This window comes from Camelina sativa, chromosome 3, assembly GCF_030686135.1.
Source record: "Camelina sativa cultivar CO46 ecotype springtype chromosome 3, ASM3068613v1".
Classification (NCBI taxonomy): domain Eukaryota; kingdom Viridiplantae; phylum Streptophyta; class Magnoliopsida; order Brassicales; family Brassicaceae; genus Camelina; species Camelina sativa.
Genome location: NC_141882.1, coordinates 11,676,047 through 11,699,833, shown reverse-complemented (window position 1 = coordinate 11,699,833; position 23,787 = coordinate 11,676,047). Strand labels below are relative to the sequence as shown.

At 37.1% G+C, this 23,787-nt stretch overlaps 4 protein-coding genes and 1 long non-coding RNA gene across 11 annotated transcripts; 3 read left to right on the top strand and 2 right to left on the bottom strand.

Annotated features, from left to right (window-relative positions):
* Nucleotides 1–1,007: 1,007 nt before the first annotated feature.
* Nucleotides 1,008–2,931, bottom strand: LOC147946803 (zinc finger BED domain-containing protein RICESLEEPER 1-like). Its single transcript, XM_087507260.1, has 2 exons — nt 2,857–2,931; nt 1,008–2,738 (listed from the first exon to the last, which is right to left on the bottom strand). Exons 1-2 carry the CDS (start codon nt 2,929–2,931, stop codon nt 1,008–1,010), a joined length of 1,806 nt encoding a protein of 601 aa, XP_087363386.1.
* Nucleotides 2,932–4,386: 1,455 nt separating this feature from the next.
* LOC104776845 (ABC transporter B family member 13-like) lies at nt 4,387–9,314 on the top strand. 3 transcript variants are annotated; one of them, XM_010500983.3, is made up of 9 exons: nt 4,387–4,865; nt 4,962–5,016; nt 5,113–5,288; nt 5,372–5,572; nt 5,780–6,039; nt 6,107–6,647; nt 6,728–7,511; nt 7,598–7,839; nt 7,920–9,314. In XM_010500983.3, exons 1-9 carry the CDS (start codon nt 4,593–4,595, stop codon nt 9,123–9,125), a joined length of 3,738 nt encoding a protein of 1,245 aa, XP_010499285.2. In that variant the 5' UTR covers nt 4,387–4,592; the 3' UTR covers nt 9,126–9,314. The 3 variants fall into 3 exon arrangements, with proteins under 3 accessions (XP_010499285.2, XP_010499286.2, XP_087359299.1); XM_010500984.3 differs by having other exon boundaries at nt 4,408–4,865; nt 5,137–5,288; XM_087503173.1 differs by having other exon boundaries at nt 4,426–4,865; nt 5,463–5,572.
* An 8,104-nt stretch (nt 9,315–17,418) lies between these two features.
* LOC104776844 (arabinogalactan O-methyltransferase 1) lies at nt 17,419–18,829 on the top strand. The gene has a single exon (XM_010500981.3). It carries the CDS (start codon nt 17,718–17,720, stop codon nt 18,585–18,587), a length of 870 nt encoding a protein of 289 aa, XP_010499283.1. The 5' UTR covers nt 17,419–17,717; the 3' UTR covers nt 18,588–18,829.
* A 1,228-nt stretch (nt 18,830–20,057) lies between these two features.
* LOC104776842 (65-kDa microtubule-associated protein 8) lies at nt 20,058–22,983 on the bottom strand. 2 transcript variants are annotated; one of them, XM_010500980.2, is made up of 10 exons: nt 22,814–22,983; nt 22,517–22,720; nt 22,137–22,394; nt 21,822–22,034; nt 21,546–21,701; nt 21,296–21,452; nt 20,966–21,205; nt 20,756–20,829; nt 20,604–20,678; nt 20,058–20,497 (listed from the first exon to the last, which is right to left on the bottom strand). In XM_010500980.2, the coding sequence occupies exons 1-10, from the start codon at nt 22,895–22,897 to the stop codon at nt 20,192–20,194; spliced, it is 1,767 nt and encodes a 588-aa protein (XP_010499282.1). In that variant the 5' UTR covers nt 22,898–22,983; the 3' UTR covers nt 20,058–20,191. The 2 variants fall into 2 exon arrangements, with proteins under 2 accessions (XP_010499282.1, XP_087359278.1); XM_087503152.1 differs by having other exon boundaries at nt 20,966–21,452; nt 22,814–22,977.
* LOC104776843 (uncharacterized) lies at nt 20,059–23,642 on the top strand. 4 transcript variants are annotated; one of them, XR_015591647.1, is made up of 10 exons: nt 20,059–20,262; nt 20,368–20,525; nt 20,643–20,693; nt 21,012–21,308; nt 21,446–21,504; nt 21,578–21,717; nt 22,292–22,445; nt 22,525–22,636; nt 22,981–23,312; nt 23,446–23,642. It is a non-coding gene; the product is annotated as an uncharacterized LOC104776843 (long non-coding RNA). The 4 variants fall into 4 exon arrangements; XR_015591644.1 differs by lacking the exons at nt 20,059–20,262; nt 20,368–20,525 and having other exon boundaries at nt 20,556–20,693; XR_015591646.1 differs by lacking the exons at nt 20,059–20,262; nt 20,368–20,525 and having other exon boundaries at nt 20,556–20,693; nt 22,981–23,337.
* Nucleotides 23,643–23,787: the final 145 nt, after the last annotated feature.

Sequence of the window (23,787 nt, the reverse complement as noted above, 5' to 3'; positions counted from 1 at the left end):
GCCATAAAAAGAATAAAATTAAAAAAAAATAGTTATGGGCCACAATTTTGTAATGGGCTCTAAGGTTTTACATTTAAGAAACCAAAATTGTTATAAAACACTTTCGATTAATTCATAGCATACATGAGTTAAATGCACCCTTAATAACACGCCATACTGAGTTAAATGTTCCGTTTCTTTTTCATAACTTTAGGGATAAAACAGCAAACGGGGTTTTGATAATTAATTAATTAGCAAATTAAAACCACAAACCTTGTCGGTGTTAAAGTCTAGGGGTGGGTTCGGTTTTTCGGTTTGGTTTCGGTTCGGTTTTTTCGGTTTACGGTTTTTATTGGTTTTATAAAAATGAAACCATAAGGAAACCATATGCAATTCGGTTTGGTTACGGTTCGGTTGTTTCAGTTTACGGTTTTTTCGGTTTTACCAAAAATGTAACCATATAAAAACCATATGTATCACGGTTTGGTTCGGTTTCGGTTTGGTTCCGGTTTTTAACGGTTATGCCATGTTTTAAAAAATTAAATAGTTGATACATAACTAAAAAATAAGCATAAAAATACAACTTAAACATAATTCAAAAAATAGAATCAAAATTTAGTTTTGTAAACCCAAGTTCTTAAATAAAATTTAGACTTTAAAAAGTAAATCCTATTGAAAAAAAAACCAGAAAAAAAAACCTGAAAGAAAACCCAGAAAAAACTTGCAGTATCTTGTCTACAACTCAATTCTTCATCACTCATCACCCACGGTTATTGGCCTCTTCATGCTGCTTATGAATATCTGAAAAACAAAACAGAAAATAAATTTACAATGACATCTACAAATATTTATGTAAGATCTAAATCATGAACACATACCTTCGTATAAAGAATCCATAAATTCAGTTTCTTCTAACATTTTCTGAATGTCAACACACACATCAGAAGAAGAAGATGATGTTTTTAGCCAATTTTGAAATAAAATTAGTGTTTCAACCATAAACGAAGTTAATGTACTCCTATATGGGTCTAAGATGCGATCTCCGGTGCTAAAAACAGATTCCGATGAAACATTAGAAACAGGAAATGCAAGCACATCCCTCGCCACTTAATGCTATTAATCTTCCACCATGATAGTATATCAAAGGGTAGCCCAAGAAGGTTAGCTTTCACTGTTTCAACATTTTCCATCAGATATATGCTCAACTCATTGGCTACTACTTCATCATTTTTCTTCTGTGACTGCATCTGACTATAGCGAGTAAACATTGTCGAACGAGACTTACGACTATGCTCACAAGAACCCACTGGCTCGACCACACTTCTATCTTGTGACACACTTGAAGATTCATCCATTTTCTTAGTACGGAAGCTACTATAGGTATCAAACAACTTGCCTAACAAATCTGTGACTTCTTTTTTCAACCTTTCTGCAATTGTAGTTCCTTTTCCATATTTATCCTCAAAACAAATTGTCACAAATTCCATTTTGCAGCGTGGATCTAGAACACTCGCAATAATCAACATTTTGTTTATCTTCTCAAGACCATCCCAATACTTATCAAACTTCTCTTTCATAGGAGCTACCATGGTCCTCACATGTCCATCTTCACTGTTTTCCATAGGCGTTAAGTTTGCCTCAATAGTGCAGATCTCATCATAACATGTATTAGACGTCACCTTTGAATAGGCAGAAAATACCAAAGTTGATTGGTAGAAACCCTCCAAGAAACCTACCAATCGAGTAACATCATCCCAATCTACAAATGTCGGCGGTCCTTGTGTTTTCACTCCATTATCTTCTTCTTGGAAATAAGCATCATAAGGTCGATCTTCAAATCCCAGCTTATCAAAGATAGATCGATACTTGAGAGCGCTATCCAACATTAGATATGTAGAGTTCCACCTTGTTGTACAATCCAGAGGCAAACTACCTCTACTAACTTTCTTGTCTAAGCCCAAACGCATATGAAATGACTGAAATCGTTTATCAGAAGATCTCACATACTTCACTGCATTCCCGATTGCTACGACACTCTTATTTATTCTAGTCAACCCATCTCTCACAATCAAATTCAATATATGAGCAGCACACCTTACATGCATAAAGTCTCCTCCGAGTACTAATGATTCATCTCCTGAAAAATTAACGTTTTCCTTTAAATGCTTAATACCAGAATCATTTGCAGAAGCGTTATCAACCGTGACTGTAAATATTTTCTGAATACCGACCTCATCCAAACAACTCACTAATTGATTCCCACTTGTCTCTCCTCTATGATTCGAGATAGGCTTAAAACTGATGACCTTTCTATGCAAAAACCAATTCACATCAATGAAATTAGCAGTAACCACCATATAGCTGACACTAGTAGTTGGCGCTGTCCATATATCTGTAGCTAGATAAACTCTCTGCTTATACTCACTGAAAAAGCTCATTAACATAGCTTTTTCTTGGTAGTACAACTCGACAATATCTCTAGTTATTGATCTTCGAGAAGGAATATTAAACTGAGGTATAGATGCATTGCAAAAGTTCCTAAACCCAACCTTTTTAACAAAATTAAATGGCAGCTCATCCAACACAATCATTTTCGCTACTGCACTCCTACAAGCAATTGGACAATATTTCATAGCACCTAAACCACCTGATTCATTTTCAGCTAAGTGTTTTTGATTTTCAGATTCAAGAAAATTCTTGTATGCCTTACAAATATTATGGTGGCTACGCAGTGTACTAGTCCCACTAGAAGCTTTCCACTTAAACATAACACTACAAAAGTTACACTTACAACCATCGGGGGGGGGGGGGGGGGGGGGGGAGGACCTTTGTAAAGCAGCTCCAAACATCTGAACGGTGACCACTTTGTTTTTTTACCGCTGGAGAAGGATCATCATTATCAGTTGCTTTCCTTTTTTCAGTGGGATTAGGGTCTTGACTTGAATCTGCCATCTACGATTTTTTTTTCTAATTGATGATCAGTTGAAAAGTTTATTAATAACATAAAAAAAACAGAGAGAACAAAGAAAAACCTTTGGTAATTTGAGTTGCAGAACTTGCAGAGGAGGAGACGCACATATTACGTAGGGGAACAAAGACGATGGCCACAAGTAATTATGAATATATATATATATATATATATATATATATAAGTTAGGGAATAGAGACCTAGAGTTAGAGTTTTGTAATTCTATAGATTACTAAGAGATCAATAACTATAAGTCCAATAAAGAAAAAAAATAGTGATATTGTAATATAATATAAAGTTATAAGTTGGAGAAACTAATTATATCTAATTTATCCTATTTTTAAAAAAAAACCAAAAAAGCTATTCGGTTTTACGGTTTTTGACCAGACCAAACCTAAACCAAATGCTTAACTAAAATAAAAACCAAAATGATTTTTAGACTTAACCATAACCAAACTAAACCTATTATTTCGGTTCGGTTTGGTTCGTTTTTTCCGGTTTATTTGCCCACCCCTATTAAAGTCGTTGACTCTTTTCTCTCTATAGACATGCCATGTCGGGAAGCCCTAACAAGTGGACCCTTGCATCATCATCTTTGATCCAAATACTCAAGACTTAATTTGTCTTCATAACGCAAACTCTATTAGACTAAATTACCCTTAATCTTCGTTTATTTCGCCCATTCAAAAGCTGTGTATCCCTACGTCGAAGTTTTTTTGCCTATACATTTGTTCCCGAATCTTTCTTTTTGTGCTCTCTTTGATCAATCTACACATCAAACCGGCCGCAACTCGTCTCGAGAGTAAAAAAATTCTTTTTCAAGAGTGATATTTTTGATCCAATCATCATCACAAAAACCCTGTGAATACAGGGCTTTGTTATTCTCACATACAACAGCTCAAAACATATTTGCAAATTTCTTTATCAACAAGACAACAACCAGTACGCATTCAATAAATATTTAATATTCAAAATTTTGTTAAGTTCTTGGACTAAAAACAGCCGCGTATTCTGTTTGTGCGTAATATCATTACAGCTTAAAAAGACAATAATATCAACAAGTTGACAACTAATTGTTTCTCAAACTTACCATGCATATACCTTTAACATTCATTTCTAGCATTCACGTCGTATAAATTAAAACCATTCTTAGTAGTAGATCATTCACCATAAATTTTCCATACAAATTAAATCTCAACTATGCGTTAAACATAGAAGATATTAACGTGTCAGAGTAGGGATCATTTTTATTAATGAGGGTACCAAATGGCAAATGTCTACATATCCTTTCAAGTTTCACCCTAAAAACAAGATGAAAACGTTACAATCATAACACAAAGTGGGCAGGCTTCATACAGATATATACACATAAATATGATGACCTACCCATTGTGATTATGGGAAAGCTTTAACTTTGAGTTGTCAAAAACAGTTAGAACGATCACCTTTTAGGTAAGATTAGACTTCAGTGTTAATACAATTCATTAAATAATCGAGGGAGATGTCTCTGTTTCATGATTGCTTTTAACCCTTCTTCTTCGCTTCCCCCTCAAGAAACACAAACCCTTAAACCCCTCTTTCCTCATCTACGTTCTTATTTCTCAAGCACCTCTCTTTTTTTTCTTAATCTCTGTGTTCGGTGACAATGGATAACATAGAACCATCTTCTAGTGGAAACATCCAAGCCGAGACGGAAGCAAAGGCGGAGAAGAAAAAGATGAAGAAGGAAACAGTATCATTGATGGGTTTGTTCAGCGCATCAGATAAACTTGATTACTTTCTGATGTTGCTTGGTGGTTTAGGCGCCTGTGTTCATGGCGCTACGCTTCCGCTCTTCTTCGTCTTCTTCGGGAAAATGCTAGATTCTCTTGGAAATCTTTCTACAGATTCTAAAGCCATATCTTCTCATGTTTCAAAGGTTCCTTCGTCAACAACGGCTATCAATGAAAAAAAAACTTTTTTTATTCTCTCAGTTGATTAATTACATAACAATTTGGTGGTTTGTCTTTTCAAGAATGCTCTGTACTTGGTCTACTTAGGATTGGTAAATCTGGTATCAGCTTGGATAGGTACGTTTCTATCCACGTTGATCTGTTTTATCAAATTATTACTAAGTTTTATCGCCTTTCCATTTTTTAAACTGAAATGGTTTATTGAATTGGTAGGAGTTTCTTGTTGGATGCAAACAGGGGAAAGACAAACAGCGCGATTGCGTATAAATTATCTCAAATCAGTATTAGCGAAAGACATTACTTTCTTCGATACAGAAGCTAGAGATTCAAATCTCATTTACCACATCTCAAGTGACGCCATCTTGGTTCAAGATGCTATTGGTGATAAGGTACTTTTCCAAATATATGGATTCATTCTAAGGTCAAATAAAACAGAAAAATGTAACAGATGAAATGTTTTGTTCTGTTTCAGACAGACCATGTTTTGCGGTATTTATCTCAGTTCATCGCGGGATTTGTCATTGGATTTTTGTCGGTATGGCAACTAACGCTACTCACGTTAGCAGTGGTTCCATTGATAGCAATTTCAGGAGGAGGATATGCTATAATTATGTCCACACTATCAGAGAAGAGTGAAGCTGCTTATGCTGATGCAGGAAAAGTCGCAGAAGAGGTTTGTTTATACACTAAAGACTGAGATTGTTTCAAAAACTAACTTCTTCGTTAACGGTGAAAGAAGTTAATATAACATAAAAATTTCAAGTTTTCACAAAAATGTTTTTAAGCAAACGCAAATCAAGAACTTCGTTTCTTCTTTTTTTAATCAATTCTCTTGAACACTTGGGTTAATCCTAGAAAATACTCTCTATGGTGTCTTCAGGTCATGTCACAGGTGAGAACAGTGTATGCATTTGTAGGAGAAGAGAAAGCTGTAAAATCTTACTCAACCTCTCTAAAGAAAGCTCTGAAACTCGGTAAAAAGAGCGGTCTTGCTAAAGGCTTAGGAGTTGGATTAACATATAGCCTCTTGTTCTGTGCTTGGGCTTTACTTTTGTGGTATGCAAGTATTCTTGTACGTCACGGCAAAACCAACGGTGCAAAAGCGTTCACAACGATCCTCAATGTCATTTTCAGCGGATTGTAAGTTTAAAAAGTCCAAGGCTTTTGCTTGAACATGAAATTGAATTTAATTTTGTTGCATTTGCAGTGCCTTAGGTCAAGCTGCGCCTAGCTTATCCGCGATTTCCAAAGGCAGAGTTGCTGCTGCAAATATATTCAAAATGATAGGGAAAAACAATCTTGAAAGTTATAAGAGATTAGACAATGGAGAAATATTGGAAAACGTAGCTGGGAGGATTGAGTTTCATCAGGTGTCTTTCGCATATCCTTCTAGACCAAACATGGTTTTTGAAAATCTTAGTTTCACATTACGTTCAGGCAAGACTTTTGCATTTGTTGGTCCAAGTGGTTCAGGGAAAAGCACAATCATATCAATGGTGCAACGTTTCTATGAACCTAACTCAGGAGAGATTCTCTTGGATGGAAATGACATCAAAAGCCTGAAGCTTAAATGGTTGAGAGAACAAATGGGATTAGTGAGTCAAGAACCAGCATTATTCGCCACAACCATAGCTTCCAACATTCTTCTTGGTAAAGAGAATGCAAGTATGGTTCAGATCATAGAAGCTGCTAAAGCAGCCAATGCAGATTCTTTCATTAAATCATTACCAAATGGTTACAGTACTCAGGTAAAGTATCTGATTTTTCATAATCATATATCTTCTCATATTTCTTCTTTATTTCATTATTGGTCAAACCATTCATATAGGTTGGAGAAGGAGGAACTCAGCTCTCCGGAGGACAAAAACAGAGAATTGCAATTGCTCGAGCGGTTCTAAGAAATCCAAAGATATTACTTTTAGATGAAGCAACAAGTGCTCTTGATGCTGAATCAGAGAAGATTGTTCAGCAAGCACTTGACACTGTCATGGAAAAAAGAACAACAATTGTTGTTGCACATAGATTATCCACCATTCGAAATGTTGACAAGATTGTTGTATTGAGAAATGGTCAGGTTATGGAAACCGGTAGCCACTCAGAGCTTATATCAAGAGGAGGAGATTACGCGGCTCTTGTGAATTGCCAAGAGACAGAACCTCAAGAAAACCCGAGATCAATTATGTCTGAAGCTTCTAGATCACAAGCTGGATCTTCTAGTTCAAGAAGAGTTTCTAGCTCAAGGAGGACTTCAAGCTTCAGGGGAGACCAAGAGAAGACCGAAAATGATTCAAATGCCAAAGATTTAAGCTCATCTTCGATGATATGGGAACTGATAAAGCTGAATGCTCCAGAATGGCCTTATGCATTACTTGGCTCAGTTGGTGCAGTTCTTGCTGGAGCACAAACTCCACTCTTCTCTATGGGGATTGCTTATGTGCTAACTGCATTTTATTCGCCTCATCCTAACGTGATAAAGCGTGACATAGAAAAGGTAGCTATTATCTTTGTTGTAGCTGGAATAGTAACAGCTCCTATATATCTCCTCCAACATTACTTCTACACACTTATGGGAGAGCGTCTTACGGCAAGGGTTCGCTTATCCTTGTTCTCAGGTAAACAAAATCAGCTTAAACATCCTTTGATTTGAGTTCGGTTCGGTTCGTTGACTAATGTATATCATATCTTTAAATAATTGCAGCGATTCTTTCAAATGAGATTGGGTGGTTTGATTTGGATGAGAACAATACTGGCTCACTCACTTCAATCTTAGCTGCCGATGCAACTTTGGTGAGGAGTGCTCTAGCAGATCGCCTCTCGACAATAGTCCAAAATCTGTCTCTTACAGTCACAGCATTAGCACTTGCATTTTACTACAGTTGGCGTGTTGCAGCTGTTGTAACAGCTTGTTTTCCTCTTCTCATTGCCGCTTCACTTACAGAGGTAATTCAAAAATTCAAAGATCTTCTAAACCATATTATGAATCTTAAAACAGAATACGCTTGAAATGTTATATGCTACAGCAACTATTTCTGAAAGGCTTTGGAGGAGACTACACAAGGACTTATTCTAAATCAACTTCAGTGGCCCGTGAAGCGATTGCAAATATAAGAACTGTCGCTGCGTTTGGAATTGAAAAGCAAATCTCAGAACAGTTTACTAGTGAGCTAAGTAAGCCCACCAAGAATGCCTTTGTGAGAGGTCATATCTCTGGATTTGGATATGGTTTGTCTCAGTTCCTCGCGTTTTGTTCCTACGCTCTTGGTCTATGGTACGTATCAGTTTTGATTAAGCACAAGGAGACGAATTTTGGGGATAGTATCAAATCTTTCATGGTGTTGATCGTCACGGCTTTCTCCGTTTCGGAAACGCTTGCTTTGACTCCAGATATCGTGAAAGGCACGCAAGCACTAGGATCGGTTTTTAGGGTTTTACATAGAGAGACTAAGATAACTCCAAACAAGCTTAACTCAAAATTGATCACTCAGATAAATGGAGATATAGAGTTTAGAAGCGTAAGATTTGCGTATCCCACGAGACCTGAAATCACTATTTTTCAAAATCTAAACCTCCGAGTTTCAGCCGGAAAAAGTCTTGCGGTCGTAGGGCCTAGTGGTTCGGGAAAGAGCACAGTGATTGGACTGATCATAAGATTCTACGATCCGAACAACGGAAATCTCTGCATTGATGGGCAAGATATAAAAACCCTAAACCTACGTAGCTTGCGCAAAAAGATAGCGTTAGTACAGCAAGAACCAGCTCTGTTTTCAACAACAATATACGAGAACATCAAGTACGGAAAGGAGAACGCCTCAGAGGCAGAGATTATCGAAGCCGCAAAAGCCGCGAACGCACATGAGTTTATAACCAGGATGCAAGAAGGGTACAAGACGCATGTGGGTGATAAGGGAGCGCAGTTATCTGGTGGTCAAAAACAGAGAGTGGCTATCGCGAGGGCGGTTCTAAAGGATCCTTCAGTACTTCTGCTTGATGAGGCAACGAGTGCTTTGGATACGAGCTCGGAGAAACTGGTCCAAGATGCGCTAGACATGCTGATGAAAGGACGAACCACAGTACTAGTGGCTCATAGGCTCTCGACCATAAGGAAAGCAGACACAATCGCTGTGTTGAATAGAGGAAGAGTTGTGGAGAAGGGAAGCCATAGTGAGCTTGTTTCCATACCTAATGGGTTTTATAAGCAATTAACGAGTCTTCAAGAACTGGTGTGACTCATGATCGTTGAAGTTTCTTTTGCCTTTTTCTTATAACTTCTATTTATATATACACACACATTGTGTTTTTTTTCACACGATCGTTGAATATTCTGTATCCAAAATTTGTTGTAAACTTTAAGTAAATATTTAAATAGCACAAACTGTATCTTATAATTGGTTATATAAAAATGGGCTTTGCTTGAATATATCTTATATAACATGCCAAAATTCAGAGCTGAAAATTTGAGTTACTTTATACTACTAATTAACTAATTAGGTTTTGTTGGTCATATAAAAGTCAGTTGGGTTAGTCAAAATGATCAAATTAGTAGAGAAAAAATGTTTTAGGATGAATTACAAATGTTGACTTTTATTTTGTAACTAAGTTTTGAACTCACGCCACGCATGAATTTATTTGATATATTTTGGTGAAAATTATATTTGATTATGACAGTTATGAAATATGAGAGTCAGTTGTTGCATTTATAATAGAGCTATCAAAGTGGAGTTCCATTAGACTCGCATGCAATGGGTCATGAATAATTTGACCTCCGCTAATAGGATGTTCCGTCCGATATGCTAGTAGCATATATGAAACACAAACACGTCGTAAGCAGATTTATGGATTAGCCACTGAAAAGAAAAGGGAGTGTTGAAAGATTGTTTCTTTTGTTATTCAATCCTTAAATGTATTACATTGCAAGAGTTCTCTTATATAGTTACATGAGATTAAACCTAGATTCTAGAGTGTTCTTTGATCAGCCAGCTGTGAGATATTACGTGGCATCATCTTCATCAACTGGTCCCAACACCTTGAATCGGTTTTGCAATGTCACTGTCGTACTATGTCCTTCTTCCTCTGCTAACGCTTTCTTGTCTGTTGCAGGTGAACGTTGCAGGGTCTTGGGCTTCTTCGTTTCATCTTGTTTGCAGGCTTTGAGCTTAGTGGGCTTGACACAATGTGAGCCTATTGACATATTTGACAAAACAGTGTCATTTTGTGCTCTGTTCTCTACACTCCCCCGCAAACTTGGTGTGGGGGGAACTCTTACACCAAGTTTGGCTCTGTAATACTCAAATGGTCGTTGCGGAAGAGATTTGGTGAAAATGTCAGCTAGTTGGAAGTGTGCCGGAATGTGATTGACAATCAGATTACCAAAGGCGACCTGCTCACGCACATAGTGATAGTGTGTGGCGAAGTGCTTAGTTCGAGCATGAAAGCTTGGATTGGCTGTGAGATAAACAGCTGAGAGATTATCACAATTGAGCTCTGGTGTTGCAGGTAGCTGAATGCCTAAGTCGTGAAGAAGATTCACGATCCACGTGATTTCAGATGTTGCTTCAAACATGGCTCTGTATTCAGCTTCAGTGGAGCTTTTGGACACAGTTTGCTGCTTCTTTGATGACCAAGAAATCATATTACGACCAAAAAAGTGCAGAAACCACCGGTGGACCTGCTAGTGGATGGACACCCGGAGTAATCACTGTCACTATACACTCGAAGTTTAGAATCAGTGTGGCGAGCAAAGGAGACTCCCATCGTAGTTGTGCCTTTTATGTACCTTAGGATTCGTTTCAGAAGGTTAAAATCTGAGACTGTAGGTTCATGCATTTTCTGACATACATAGTTGACAGAAAATTGCAGGTCTGGTCTTGTTAGCGTCAAGTACTGCAGTCGACCAGCCAAGCTTCTGAAATACTTAGGATTCTCGAACAGAACATTCTGTTTTGGTACTTTGTTCAGTTGTTGTGGAAGAGGTGTTGCAACAGGAGCACATGTAGACATCGAAGCAGCGGCTAGGAGATCCTCAGCATACTTTTGTTGTGACAAGAACATGCCTTTGTCATGATACTGAATCTGAATACCGAGAAAATAATGAAGTCTGCCAAGATCTTTCATTTTGAATTGCTTGTTTAGCTCATCAAGGAGAGTGGAGAGTAGTGCAGATGAGTTTCCCGTAATTGCCATGTCATCAACGTATAATAGCAACATAATAATGTCTGTTCCTTTGAAGCAGACAAACAGAGAGGGGTCTCTTAGACTGCAAGTGAAGCCGAATTCAAGCAAAAAATTGCTGAATTTGTCAAACCAGGCTCTTGGAGCCTGTTTAAGGCCGTAAAGGGATTTTTGAAGAAGACAAACATGATTTGGATGATCCTTGTCAACAAAACTAGCAGGTTGCTTCATGTAGACAACTTCATTGAGATCACCATGGAGGAATGCGTTTTGAACATCCATTTGTTTAACTTCCCAGTTCACGACTGTTGCAAAGTGAAGAACAGCCCTTACAGTCGCGGTTCAAACTATCAGACTATAAGTTTCGAGATAATCGATGCCTTCTTCCTGTGTGAATCCTTGGGCTACGAGTCTTGCTTTAAACTTGTCTAGAGATCCATCAGCGTTGAGTTTGACCCGAAAAACCCATTTTGAACCTAAAACATGCATATCAGGTGTTTGAGGAACTAAGGAGAATGTATTCGCTTCTTTGCAGTTACTTATCTCTTCAGTCATAGCTGCTGTCCAGTTTGGATCTTTAAGAGTAGCAGTAACTGTTGCAGGCTTTGGATAGGATACCTTGTGAGTAAGTAGAGCATAGCGAGGGTTTGGTTTGACAATGCCAGCTTTTGATCGAGTTATCATTGAATGTGTTGAAATTTCTTCAGTAGATTCTTGGACTGTTTCAGTTTCACGGAGGTTATCATTTGTAACTGAACTTTGTACATTTGAGACTGGTGAATGTGAGTTGTTGCCTATAGGATCAAGATCTGAGCTTGCCGTACACCCAGAACTCACATCACCAATATCATGTTCAAGATCAGTCACGGTTGTAGGTGACGTGTCTTTTGTAGAAACAGTGTTGTTGATTGTTGTGTTTGGTGCTGACATCGTTGGAATAGAAACTTGTTCTGTTGATATTGCAGTGGCTTCTGTAGAGTCTGCAACTGGAGCACAAGATGTGGTGACATCTGAAAGCTGTCTGAGCCAGGCTCCATAAAGAGGTGTGGGCGATGTTTTGTGGAGATAACTGTATACATTTGAAAACGGGAAGCTTGCCTCATCAAAGATGACATGACGACTGATGTATACGCGCCCAGTTGGAGGATAGAAGCATCTATAGCCTTTATACTTCTCAGTGTATCCAAGAAAAACACATTTGAGTGATCGAGGATCAAATTTATTTTGAGTATATGGTCTCAACATTGGGAAGCAGGCACAACTGAAGGTCCTTAAGGCCGAATATTCAGGTTGTTTTGAGAACAAAGCTTCATAAGGGCTTACATTACCGGCAAGGGTGCTTGTAGGCAAGAGATTGCTCATGAAGTTATTTTCTTTAGTTATTCACTAGAGCAATTATGATCTGGAAGTCGATCTGGGGCAAGTGTTCAAAAGAGCGATTAGGTTAAAAAAATAAAGGAGTTTGATGTAAAGAAGGCTTCAACCCAGAAACTCTGTGGAATAGCGCTTTGAAAGAGTAAAGTCAGAGCCATCTCTGTCAACTGCCTATGCTTCCTCTCTGCTATGCCATTTTGCTGTGGAGTATGTGGACAGGAGACAAAATGCTGAATACCAGATATCTCCATCTGATTAAGAAACTTCTGATTTGTAAATTCCCCACCTCCATCTGATTGAAAAGTTCCTATCTTTGTTTGTAAAAGATTTTCAACAAAAGACTGATACTTGATGAAGATTGAGTAGAAATCAGATTTTCTTTTTAGTGGGTAAAGCCAACAATATCTTGAGAAATTATCAATGAACACAGCATACAATCTGAATCCTTGAACAGAAGAAACAGGAGAAAGACCCCAAAGATCACAATGCACTCTCTCTAGGGGTCTTGAAGCAATAAAAGTAGAAGAAATAAATGGCAATTTTGAACTCTTCCCAAGCTGACATGATTCACACACCTTCTTGGTACTTTTATTGATTTGAATTGCCTTATTTGTAGATAGAAGCTGAAGGATCTGCTGATGTGGATGCCCTAACCTTTGGTGCCAAACTTCATCACTAGTTTTGACTTGTCTTGTAGAGTAAAACATCTTATACTTTGGGTCATCCAGTTTATACAAACCGTTAGTTTCCCTTCCCTTTGTCAGAACTTTGCGTGTTGCTTTGTCCTTTATAATAACATCATCACCATCAAACGAGACTTTACATGGATAATCTTTAGTTAACTTTGAAACAGACAACAATGATTTAGCTATTTTAGGACAAACAAGCACATCTTTGAGTGGAAGATTACCTTATGTCGAAGGGAGGTTTGCAGAACCAACATGTGTTATGGGCAGAAAGTTCCCATCACTCGCCATTACCATATCAGTTCCATGATAAGGTTGAGCTTTCTGCAGGCGTTGAGTCGAGCTTGTGATGTGTGCTGTTGCAGCGGAGTCTGGATACCAGCTGTTGTCCTCAGTAACATCAGTGATGTGGAGAGCAGAGAACGCAGCAGCATTGATGACAGGTTGAGTGGGTTGCTGATACTCTTCATCGAACCGATATCAACACTCAAACGCATTGTGTCCTCGTTTTCCACATATTTGACAGTTTGGTTTCTCAGTTGATGTAGCAGAAGAGCTAGATGGTCGAGCTGTAGTGAACTGTTGGTGAAACCCACGACCTCTGGTAGAAAAGTTTCCTCGACCTCTGCCTCTGTTACCTTTTCCTCTGTATTGAGAGCCAGAGTTTCTCATGGTGTTGAAGGCTAAATGTGGAGACACTTCGGTTGAAACAGAGTATCGTTGCATACGGTCCTCATACCCATGGAGAGACAACAGTTTCATAAGTAGGTTCAGGAACTCTGTCCATGGAGTCTTCAATGACAGTTATAATAGGCTCATACTCTCGACCTAAACCTCTTAAAGCTGCAAATATCTTCATCTTTTCACTCACAGGATCACCGATAGAAGCAAGTTGGTCACATATATCTTTAATTCCTCTAAGATACTCAGACATGCTTTTATCTAACTTCTCACTATTTTGAAGGCGTCTTTGCAACTCAAACAGCCTAGAGGACGACGTGCGGTTAAAGTGAGAGATAAGAGTGGTCCATACCTCATAAGAAGTTGTAGATCCGACTACCAGCCTCATTACATTCTCACTCATCGAACCAAGCAACCACGCTTTAACCACTTGATCAACTCGAGACCAGTTTTCGAAGTCAGGGTTTGAAACCTCTTCCGTCTTGTTATCATTCTTATTTCTGACAGGAATCGTTTCTTGTGGTGGCTTGGTGGCGCCGTTTACGAACCCAAGTAGAGCTTGGCTGCGGAGGAAAGACTCAAACTGGGATTTCCATATGATGTAGTTTTCTTCTGTGAGTTTGATTGTGACACAGTTAGAGATGTGTAACGAAGGAGAAGAGAAGAGTTCCATGGAGCTATCCATGGCTCTGATACCATGAAAAGAAAAGGGAGTGTTGAAAGATTGTTTCTTTTGTTATTCAATCCTTAAATGTATTACATTGCAAGAGTTCTCTTATATAGTTACATGAGATTAAACCTAGATTCTAGAGTGTTCTTTGATCAGCCAGCTGTGAGATATTACGTGGCATCATCTTCATCAACTGGTCCCAACACCTTGAATCGGTTTTGCAATGTCACTGTCGTACTATGTCCTTCTTCCTCTGCTAACGCTTTCTTGTCTGTTGCAGGTGAACGTTGCAGGGTCTTGGGCTTCTTCGTTTCATCTTGTTTGCAGGCTTTGAGCTTAGTGTGCTTGACATAATGTGAGCCTGTTGACATATTTGACAAAACAGTGTCGTTTTGTGCTCTGTTCTCTACAGGCACCATATTTAGTTCAAATACTTTTAAAAAAACAAAAAAAAAACAACTTTTGAAATGTGCGGGTTGGAATCTACTCTATTATTAATTAAACTTGCTCCATTAAATAAGCGATAAATTTTTAAGTCTTTGTTTTTAATTGATTTAATGTAATAATCTAGTTTTTGTTAAAGTTTCTTAAATATTAAAAATGGATATGCTGTAGATATATGATTCATGAACATCGCTCTAGAGCCGTTGCTAAGATTTGTTTTGTAATTGTTGTTGGAATATTGTAAATTTTTTTTTTTTTGTGTAGATATTTTATCAAATGTAAACCAAATATACCGTATGGAAATATTAGAACTAAGCCACTATTAGTAATTATATATAAGCATCCTTAAATTAGTTATATAAATTTGTTTGGTAAAATTAGCAATATTCACCCTTCTCAATTTCAATTAAGCTTCTCTTTCATTAATAATTTAGTGGCGATTTGAATAAGTTAGTTATTTTGGACATTTTTAAATTTGTACTTCTCTTTTGATAATAAAAGATGGGTTGGTTAACGAAAAAGTCATTGTCTTTTCACAGTGGACCAAAATGCTTGATGTGCTGGAAGATTATCTTAACAATTAGTCCATTAAGTATATGAGATTTGATGGAAAAATGTCCGTAGAACAAAGGGATAAAGGAATACAAGATTTCAACACTATCCTTGAGGTATGCAGCTCAAGTTAAGATTTCTGTCTGTGCCATTATCTTATAATTATTTATAGGAGTTACATTTTTAAAATAATTTAATTAAATGAGTTACAATTATAATCTAAAATGGGTTTAAATGAAAATAAATGGAGAAAAAAATAGTCAATTCATATTCTGTTTAATTTCAGTTATAATGTAATATTAAAGCGTGGATTTAAAGTATGGATTAATATACATGATTACATGTATAATATTATCTTTTTAATTGAAAATGAATATTATGTTTTTAGAAATTAAATGTCAAATGGACTAATAAAGAAAGAATAAAATCTTACTTTTATATATATTGAAAATTTCAATAAACGGCCACAAGCATGAGCTATTAACCACAAGAGGTAATAACAACATTATATATAAAAAATGAACAAAAATTGAATAATATGAGGCAGTTACAAATAACTCATTTTGATGTAACGCTAAGTCATGAACTCTCTAGCTATAAACCGAATTCACTTCCTTAACCAACCCATCCGAGCTCTGATTCAAATAATTAAAAAAATTAAGAGCAACTTTGGTTTTGGTTAAGGCATAAGTTATTCATTTAAAGAGGTCTTGCCATATAACTCATTTTGATGTAGAGCAAGGTATGTTTTGGTTAAGTGATTTGTATAAAATTTATAAATGTTATTCAATCATATATTTTAAAAAGTCTAATAAAATACACTGTTATTGAATTAATGATTTCAAAAGCCTATGTTAATCGTTGAATACACACATTGTGTTTTTTTTCATATGATCGTTGAAGTCATGATCATTAAATATTCTGTATCCAAAATTTGTTGTAAACTTTAAGTAAATATTTAAATAGCACAAACTGTATCTTCTAACTGGTTATATAAAATGGGCTTTGCTTGAATATATATATATATATATATATATATATATATATATATATATTTATGTAGAGAATATATGTATTCTGCTTACGGTATTTCATAATCAATCTCTTTATGTTATACTATTAATATATAGACTTCTGTATGTACCTAATACAATCTCAAGTTTTTTTACTCACTGGCTATAATTTATATTGGCTATAATTTATCTTCACTAGCGTTCAGTAATATTGGTCGATAAAAATTAAAATTATGTATAGTGAAATTAAATAAATTAAAAACTATATAGGCCACTAAAATATTCTGAGTTATGATGTTATTTCAACAGCTGGAATGGAAGCATGACAAAATGTTGTTCACTCCCAAGTCTCAAATTGTCAACATGTTTGCGACGAACATAATTAAATTCATCAATACTGTACATGAGTATCCCTCATAAACGACTCAACCGTCCAATGAATCCAAAAATTAGTCTTGGACATTATACTTTTTTTCTTTTCTTTTTTTTTTCATTTTGAGCTCAGAAACTGGCTGGATACAAAAACTTAACAAAAAATACTGGTTATTTGTTCTAGAATAGCGAACATTTGAATATTAAAGGTGAGCACAGTCCACGAATATATTAGGAAAAAAATAGGATCTTACATCTTACAAGGAAACAACATTGAGAAAAGTTTAAAAGAATATCAGATAACTAAATCCACAAAATTCATGTAATAAATAAGTTGTTAAACAAATTAACCGTGCTCCATCGATAAACCAGTAGATTGAATGATTACGTACCCAGTGGCCAGTATATGTATTGGCACGAAAACAACTGAAACGGTAATGGAGTATGGACATTGGACATATTTGGCATATGAACGATCTTGTTATTATTATTAATCGTCATCTTTCCTAAACCAAAGTGGGCACGAAACTCCATACTCCAATAAAATAACATATGTCCAGAGATATTTTTTTCCTCTTTCAAAATTCGAATAATCCACAGTTACGTGTCTTGCTCATATCATCCACTTAAGCCAAAGCTACTTCAGTGGTCGGATATGAACACGTGTCGTTTAACAGACCATCTCCAAGAAATAATATCCCAATTCCCTATTCAGTCCCCCGATGACCAATCCTCTTCACATTGCTATTTTTCTCATCCGAGGTCTCTCAACGACCAAAACCACAAAATCGAAACCAAACAAATAAAACTAAAAGAAAAAATAAAGAAAAAAATCAGATCTGAGATCGAAATAAAAAGATGAACACGTTAATCCCATCGGAGAAACGATGGATCATCACCAGCGTTTTACTAGCTGGTTTAGTAGGCGGTGCTTTGCTCTTCACAAGCTTCATACGAGCCGCTGACGAAACTCTCTTCCTCTGCTCCACCGCTAGCGCCAAAAGCCGAGCGGTTGCCGCGGCTGCTGAATACGAAGCCACCCCGATCCAGCTTCAAGCGATCGTCCACTACGCTACATCCACCGTCGTCCCGCAGCAGAACATGGCCGAGATCTCGATATCTTTCAACATCTTGAAAAAGCTAGCTCCTGCTAACTTCCTCGTGTTCGGTCTCGGCCGTGACTCGCTCATGTGGGCTTCTTTGAATCCACGCGGCAAAACCTTGTTCTTGGAAGAAGATCTTGAATGGTTCCAGAAAGTGACCAAAGACTCTCCGTTCTTGCGTGCGCATCACGTGCGTTACAGGACGCAGCTCCAGCAAGCCGATTCGCTTCTGCGCTCGTACAAGAAGGAGCCCAGCTGTTACCCGGCGAAGTCTTATCTCCGGGGAAACGAGAAGTGCAAGCTCGCTCTCACGGGACTACCCGATGAGTTCTACGATACAGAGTGGGATCTGTTGATGGTCGATGCTCCTAAAGGTTACTTCGCTGAAGCTCCGGGAAGAATGGCGGCGATTTTCTCGGCGGCGGTTATGGCTAGGAACCGGAAGAAACCTGGAGTCACCCACGTGTTTTTGCACGACGTTAACCGGAGGGTGGAGAAGACTTTCGCGGAGGAGTTTTTATGCAGGAAGTACAGAGTCAACGCCGCCGGGAGGTTATGGCATTTCGCTATTCCTCCGGTGGCTGCGAACGCTACGGTTGACGCCGGTGATTATAGGTTTTGCTAAGATTGTGACACGTATCCCTCTCCCTTTTTTTTGTTTTCCTCTTTTGCCCTTTTTTACTTATTTGAGGAATCTTATTTACAACATAGGGTTCACTTATTATCTGATTTAGTCCCGACAGTTTTGGATCTACATCTCGTGTTTCGTTATTTTTAGTTACTGTGGGGTTTCCCACCGATTGCATCGGGCATTATATATGAATATGTATCACATTTTTATCATATATATATGTTAATAATTAGATATTTATATATCTTGTAGGAAACTAATTAAATAACTTCTAACTCGTTTTGAAAACTTTTAAATGCTTATTTTACTAGTCTCAACTTGAACTCTATATAGTAGTAGTCCATGTGGTGAGGTGAGGTGAGCTGGTGACTCAGACTTTTCTTCGTCTGACGTCTCGCACGAAAGGTATATATTGGATAGCTGGTGAGTCTTTTGCGATTTACTACCTTTAAAAAGTAATGAAAAGGAAAATAAATATGACGACAAGAATCTCTCGTTAAATTGTGTGTTGAATTTTTTAATCAGAACCCCAAGGATTTTTTTTTTTTTTTTTTTTTTTTAATGTACAAGTTGCGATGTGGACGTTTTACCAATATTAGATCTCGCGGAAATACATACAAGTGGTGTCATCTAATAATATCTACTTTTAATAGTCTGTAGATTTTAACGTTTCGGTATAAACCCAAACAGTCACCATAATCTGTTTTGTAACCAAAACCATGTACATTAATTTATTTTTAGTTACAACTTTTGAATATGCAATTATTATTTTGGGGTTTTGTAATATCTACTTTTATTAATAGGGTTTTATTACATAGCAAAGAAAAAAAAATACTTATGTAGTAAGGGTAATACATTGGATGTCTGACATGTGTATAATGTGGTATTAGAGTAAAAGAGAGAGATAACTGATTAAGAGGGGTTTTATAGGTTAGAATTTAGAAAGAAGTCTACTTTTGAAATAAAGGGAAAAATATTGACAATAAGAAAAGACAAAAGAAAATTCAATGAAAATAATTTTATTAGATTGTTTAAAATGTGACTGGTGAGTAAGTATTTTTCTAATATTTCTCTAATTTTTCTGGTGATTCTCAATTTATTTTGTGTCCAATCTTTTACTCTAAACCACCAGACAAGTTTAACACATAAACCAATGCAATAATCTTTTATTTAGAACTATATAGCGGAGATAATTCCAAAACTCAAGACGGTGGATCTTTCACGCCACCCCCCAGATCAGCGCCGTTATGAAGCTGTCGCGTAGTGACGCAGGCTGACTACAGAGTCTACAGGTATCTCATTCTCTAACCAGTCAAGTTAATTACTCTTGCCCTTACATTGGGATTTATCCAATTTTTACCCAAGTATAAATCATTCCCCTCGAAATGTCGGAAATTTTTACCACTGTTAAAGATTATGGAAGCTAGCTCAATCCATGAAAATATGAATTTGTGGTAGTGGAGGTGGCGGAGGCTCGAAGCCTCAAGATTAGTTTCATAAATAAAACACACAGTTTCCAAAAGTCTTGGTTTGGTTATACAGAGAAATATCCTTTTATTTTTGAATGTGAAAAGTCATGTAAAAAAACTGAAGTGCTCTCAAGGAGACAATGGACCTGTAAACAGCGATACAACTGAACTTGTCTCGTCACGATTAAGCCTAAGGACTGGTATTTTTGACGCCTTGCTCTTTCTGTTTCCTCTTCTTATAGATGTCCCAAGTGCTGTGTAATTACTAGTTTTGTTGAATCCTCCTGAATACATTCGATTCATAGGACTTGTGCTGCTGCCATATCCACCATTGATGCTTCGATTTGTTATTCGACGATTGCTGCTAGCTGGTCTTGCCATATAAAATTTATCTGGCTCTGCTACTGCTTGTGGAATGATCATCTTTTTCATTTCCTGCATTTTTTTTGTCAAACAGTTTCTAGTTAAGATGTTTTCTTGTACAGTTTGGTTGGCTATTCATGATTTGTTTTTTTTTAGGATTTATGAGAAGAAGACTAACCCTGAGTCTTTGCTTCTCCACCTCTTTTTCCTGCCTCAGATTATTGTATTCTTGTAACATTGCGAGAAGAGGCACCTGAAGAACTAACAGGTGATTTATTCTATCTAATTTAGAGTTTCTTATTCACAAAGGCATAAAGTTTTGTTTGTTACCTCATCGTACAAGAAGACTTTTTGTCTTTCTGCTTCCCAGCTCTTAGTCTTAGCCAATATTGACTCCACTAATCCTGGTGGGAATATCATAGTATATGGTTATTGGTTAGTGTGTGGTTTCCTTCTTAAGTTGAGAAAATGCATGTTCATGTCCAAATGGTCATTAGTAGCTTTGTTAGTGTTGGATCCGAAGGAACTGCTTAATATTACCTGTGATTTTGCTGACTGTTATGCGTGCCCGTTCTGCTCTCCTTAGGTTTCGATGAGCATTTCTACTTACTGAGTATCGATTCTCGTCCTGGTCATAGTCTTCTAGCCAGCGCTCTTCATCACGAGCTAACATCCATCTATCAACCTTTTCAATTATTCCTTTTCTACTTGCTGCTTCTTCCTTTGCCCTTGCTATCTTTTCATCCATGGTTGTGAGAAGGTCGACATGGTCAATTTCCCCTTTAAGATAAGAGTATAAAAACTCTGCATTGAGTTTGACATATGTAATAAAGAGATACGTAAGTTGGAGAAAGCTACAGTTTGTCTCACCAGAGTCTACAAGGTTTGTTATATTTCTCATTTCGGTTGATGGAGTCTCCATATGCGATATGTTGCATGTCTCCTCTAGTTCCTTTTGCTTCTTGAAGAAAAGTTCTTTGGTTCTGCTTGCTTTGAGTTGATCTAGTCTCTGGACTTCAGCCTCAGACTTGGGAAAAAAAATTCACGAAAGAAAAGTCAGTCAACATCATCTATCACTGGTATATATGGATCCTTTCTACTACATCATTATATACTTTACCTGCTGAATTGTGTCCAAAGTAATGCTGCCAGGAGCACACACATCTGATGGAGCGAATGACAATAAATCAATGACGTGAGAAAACTTTTGACGATCTTCATAAGATGCATCCATTAGATTCCACAGGTTGGATAAAGCTCTACCAAGATGGTGAAGCTGCCATTTGTAAAAGGTCAGATCTCTCTTTACTGGTTTGTGTTTCAGAGTAATTGTTAAGCTATGTTCCCTAAAATATGCTAGACAATGAAAACTGAATCATGTGTAATTAGCTTTAACCTTTTCAAGGCGCTTGTGCTTTTCCTCTTCGAGAGACACAACAGTGCCATTGAGCTTTTTTAAGATATCATCACTGATGTTTTTGGATATTCCATAGAGGTCGTTAAGGCTTGGATGAATCTTTGTTATTATCATTGATGCTTCTGTTCCCAATGTTGCTGATAGATCTCGAATGGCGCATATGTATATTTCAACCTTCTGTAGTCTCTCATTCTTGTGTGACAAAACAATCAAAGATAACATGATTGATAAGCCAAAACTGCCAGTTAAGTAAAAAGCAAGGCATGTTCCCAAAATTGTATATTGCTAATGTACCTTCTCATCATTGAGTCTATGCAGTTCGTTCTGATATTCCTCGAGTTTCTTATCAGAAAGATCATTGTCATCTATGGTTATCTTTCTAGTAGAGTCTTCATATGTCAATCTACCTGCTATTTCTGCTGAAATTTTCTGGATTTCCCCTTTGACAGTTCGGAACTGCTTCACTCTCTCGTCTTTCCTTAGCCTCATCTCACGCAGTGCAGGCGCGATAGAATCCAGCTGCTCTCTCAATGTTCCTCCCTTTTTCTCCGGCTGTGTAGAGAATATAACAACAAAGTTATCTGTGATATGTTATCTGCAAATGTAGGCTTAGTTTTGGCTTTGGTTACTGAATAACCTTTGCTTCACATTGGATATTAAAGAATAGAAATTACCCTTCCAGGTACTGATCTTTCACCGAGGCACAAAAGAAAGTGAGTGAGTTCGGCTTCAGATTCTGCCAGCTCTTGATGTAGACGAGACCTCGAAACATTGGCCTGGTCAACTTTTCTCCGGTAAGCCTCTACACATTCCTGCTCTATATCAAGCAACACTTTCTCTCTCTCAAACTTATCTTCTCCAACTTCATCCCATATCATCTGTGTACAAAAACAATGACCATATCCATCTATCAAAATACTCTTGTTACTTCAAAAAAAAAAAAACAAAAAAGCACCATTGAACGAACTTGCCTGTAACTCTCTGAGCAAATATCCGCAGGATGTATCTAACAGAGATGAACTTCTCATTCCTATAGGTGTCTGAAGGGAACCCATCTTCAGATGGATGAATTCTCCAATGGTTTTTTCTTTCTTTTTCACATGGAACTGAGTTATGAGAGTTTGTGCTATTGGTGCAGGTTTTGCTTTGAAGACAAGTGTGAAAGTGACACATACTCTTCTACAGAAGCTTCCAGTTTAAGTGAAGGCTCATCCGCATCTCCCTCCTCTTTTGATTCTTCAGTTTTAGGTCTCTTTCTCTTTCTCTCACTCAACTTCATCTGAATTTGGTAAAGTTTAGGAGTCGCTTTTGTGCTGATGCGTTTGCTTCTGCTGTATGAAAAGCCAGAGGGAGATGTTTTTTTTTTTTATATATACCATACAAAACTTGATTCCTAAGCAAAACCTCTAGTGCTAACTTTTTACTTATCAAGATCGACTGAGTGATTCTTCACCATGTGCTTCTTACAAAGTAAGCTTCTTCTTGTTCTTACAAAGTAAGATATAGAGATGCTCTCATTCTCATATGATTAATTTGATTTCTTCAAGTAACTTGCCTTTTTCATATTAACATAAGTGATAAGTATTCTGATTTTCTTTCGCAGTGTGACTACCAAATCTTGAAAATGTAAAAGTTTGAAGAATATTTGGGGCTACACTAAGAAAAAGAACTTCGAAGCTCTTTTATATTGTTGTATCAAACTAGTGAAAATTTATTTATGAAGACTCCTTGTGACCATATTGACCAATAAGTTTTTTTTTTTTGTTTTGTTTTGAGTAAGATGGATGTCTTTAAATACCAGATCAACCTGTCCTTGCATAGCATACTAAGCTGCCCTTGCGTATTTCTGTTTGTGTGAAAGACATTTATAAAATTAAAAATTTTCATAGCAACCATTTTATAATTATATTTATCATTGACTACATCTGAGGTTTAAATTGTTACT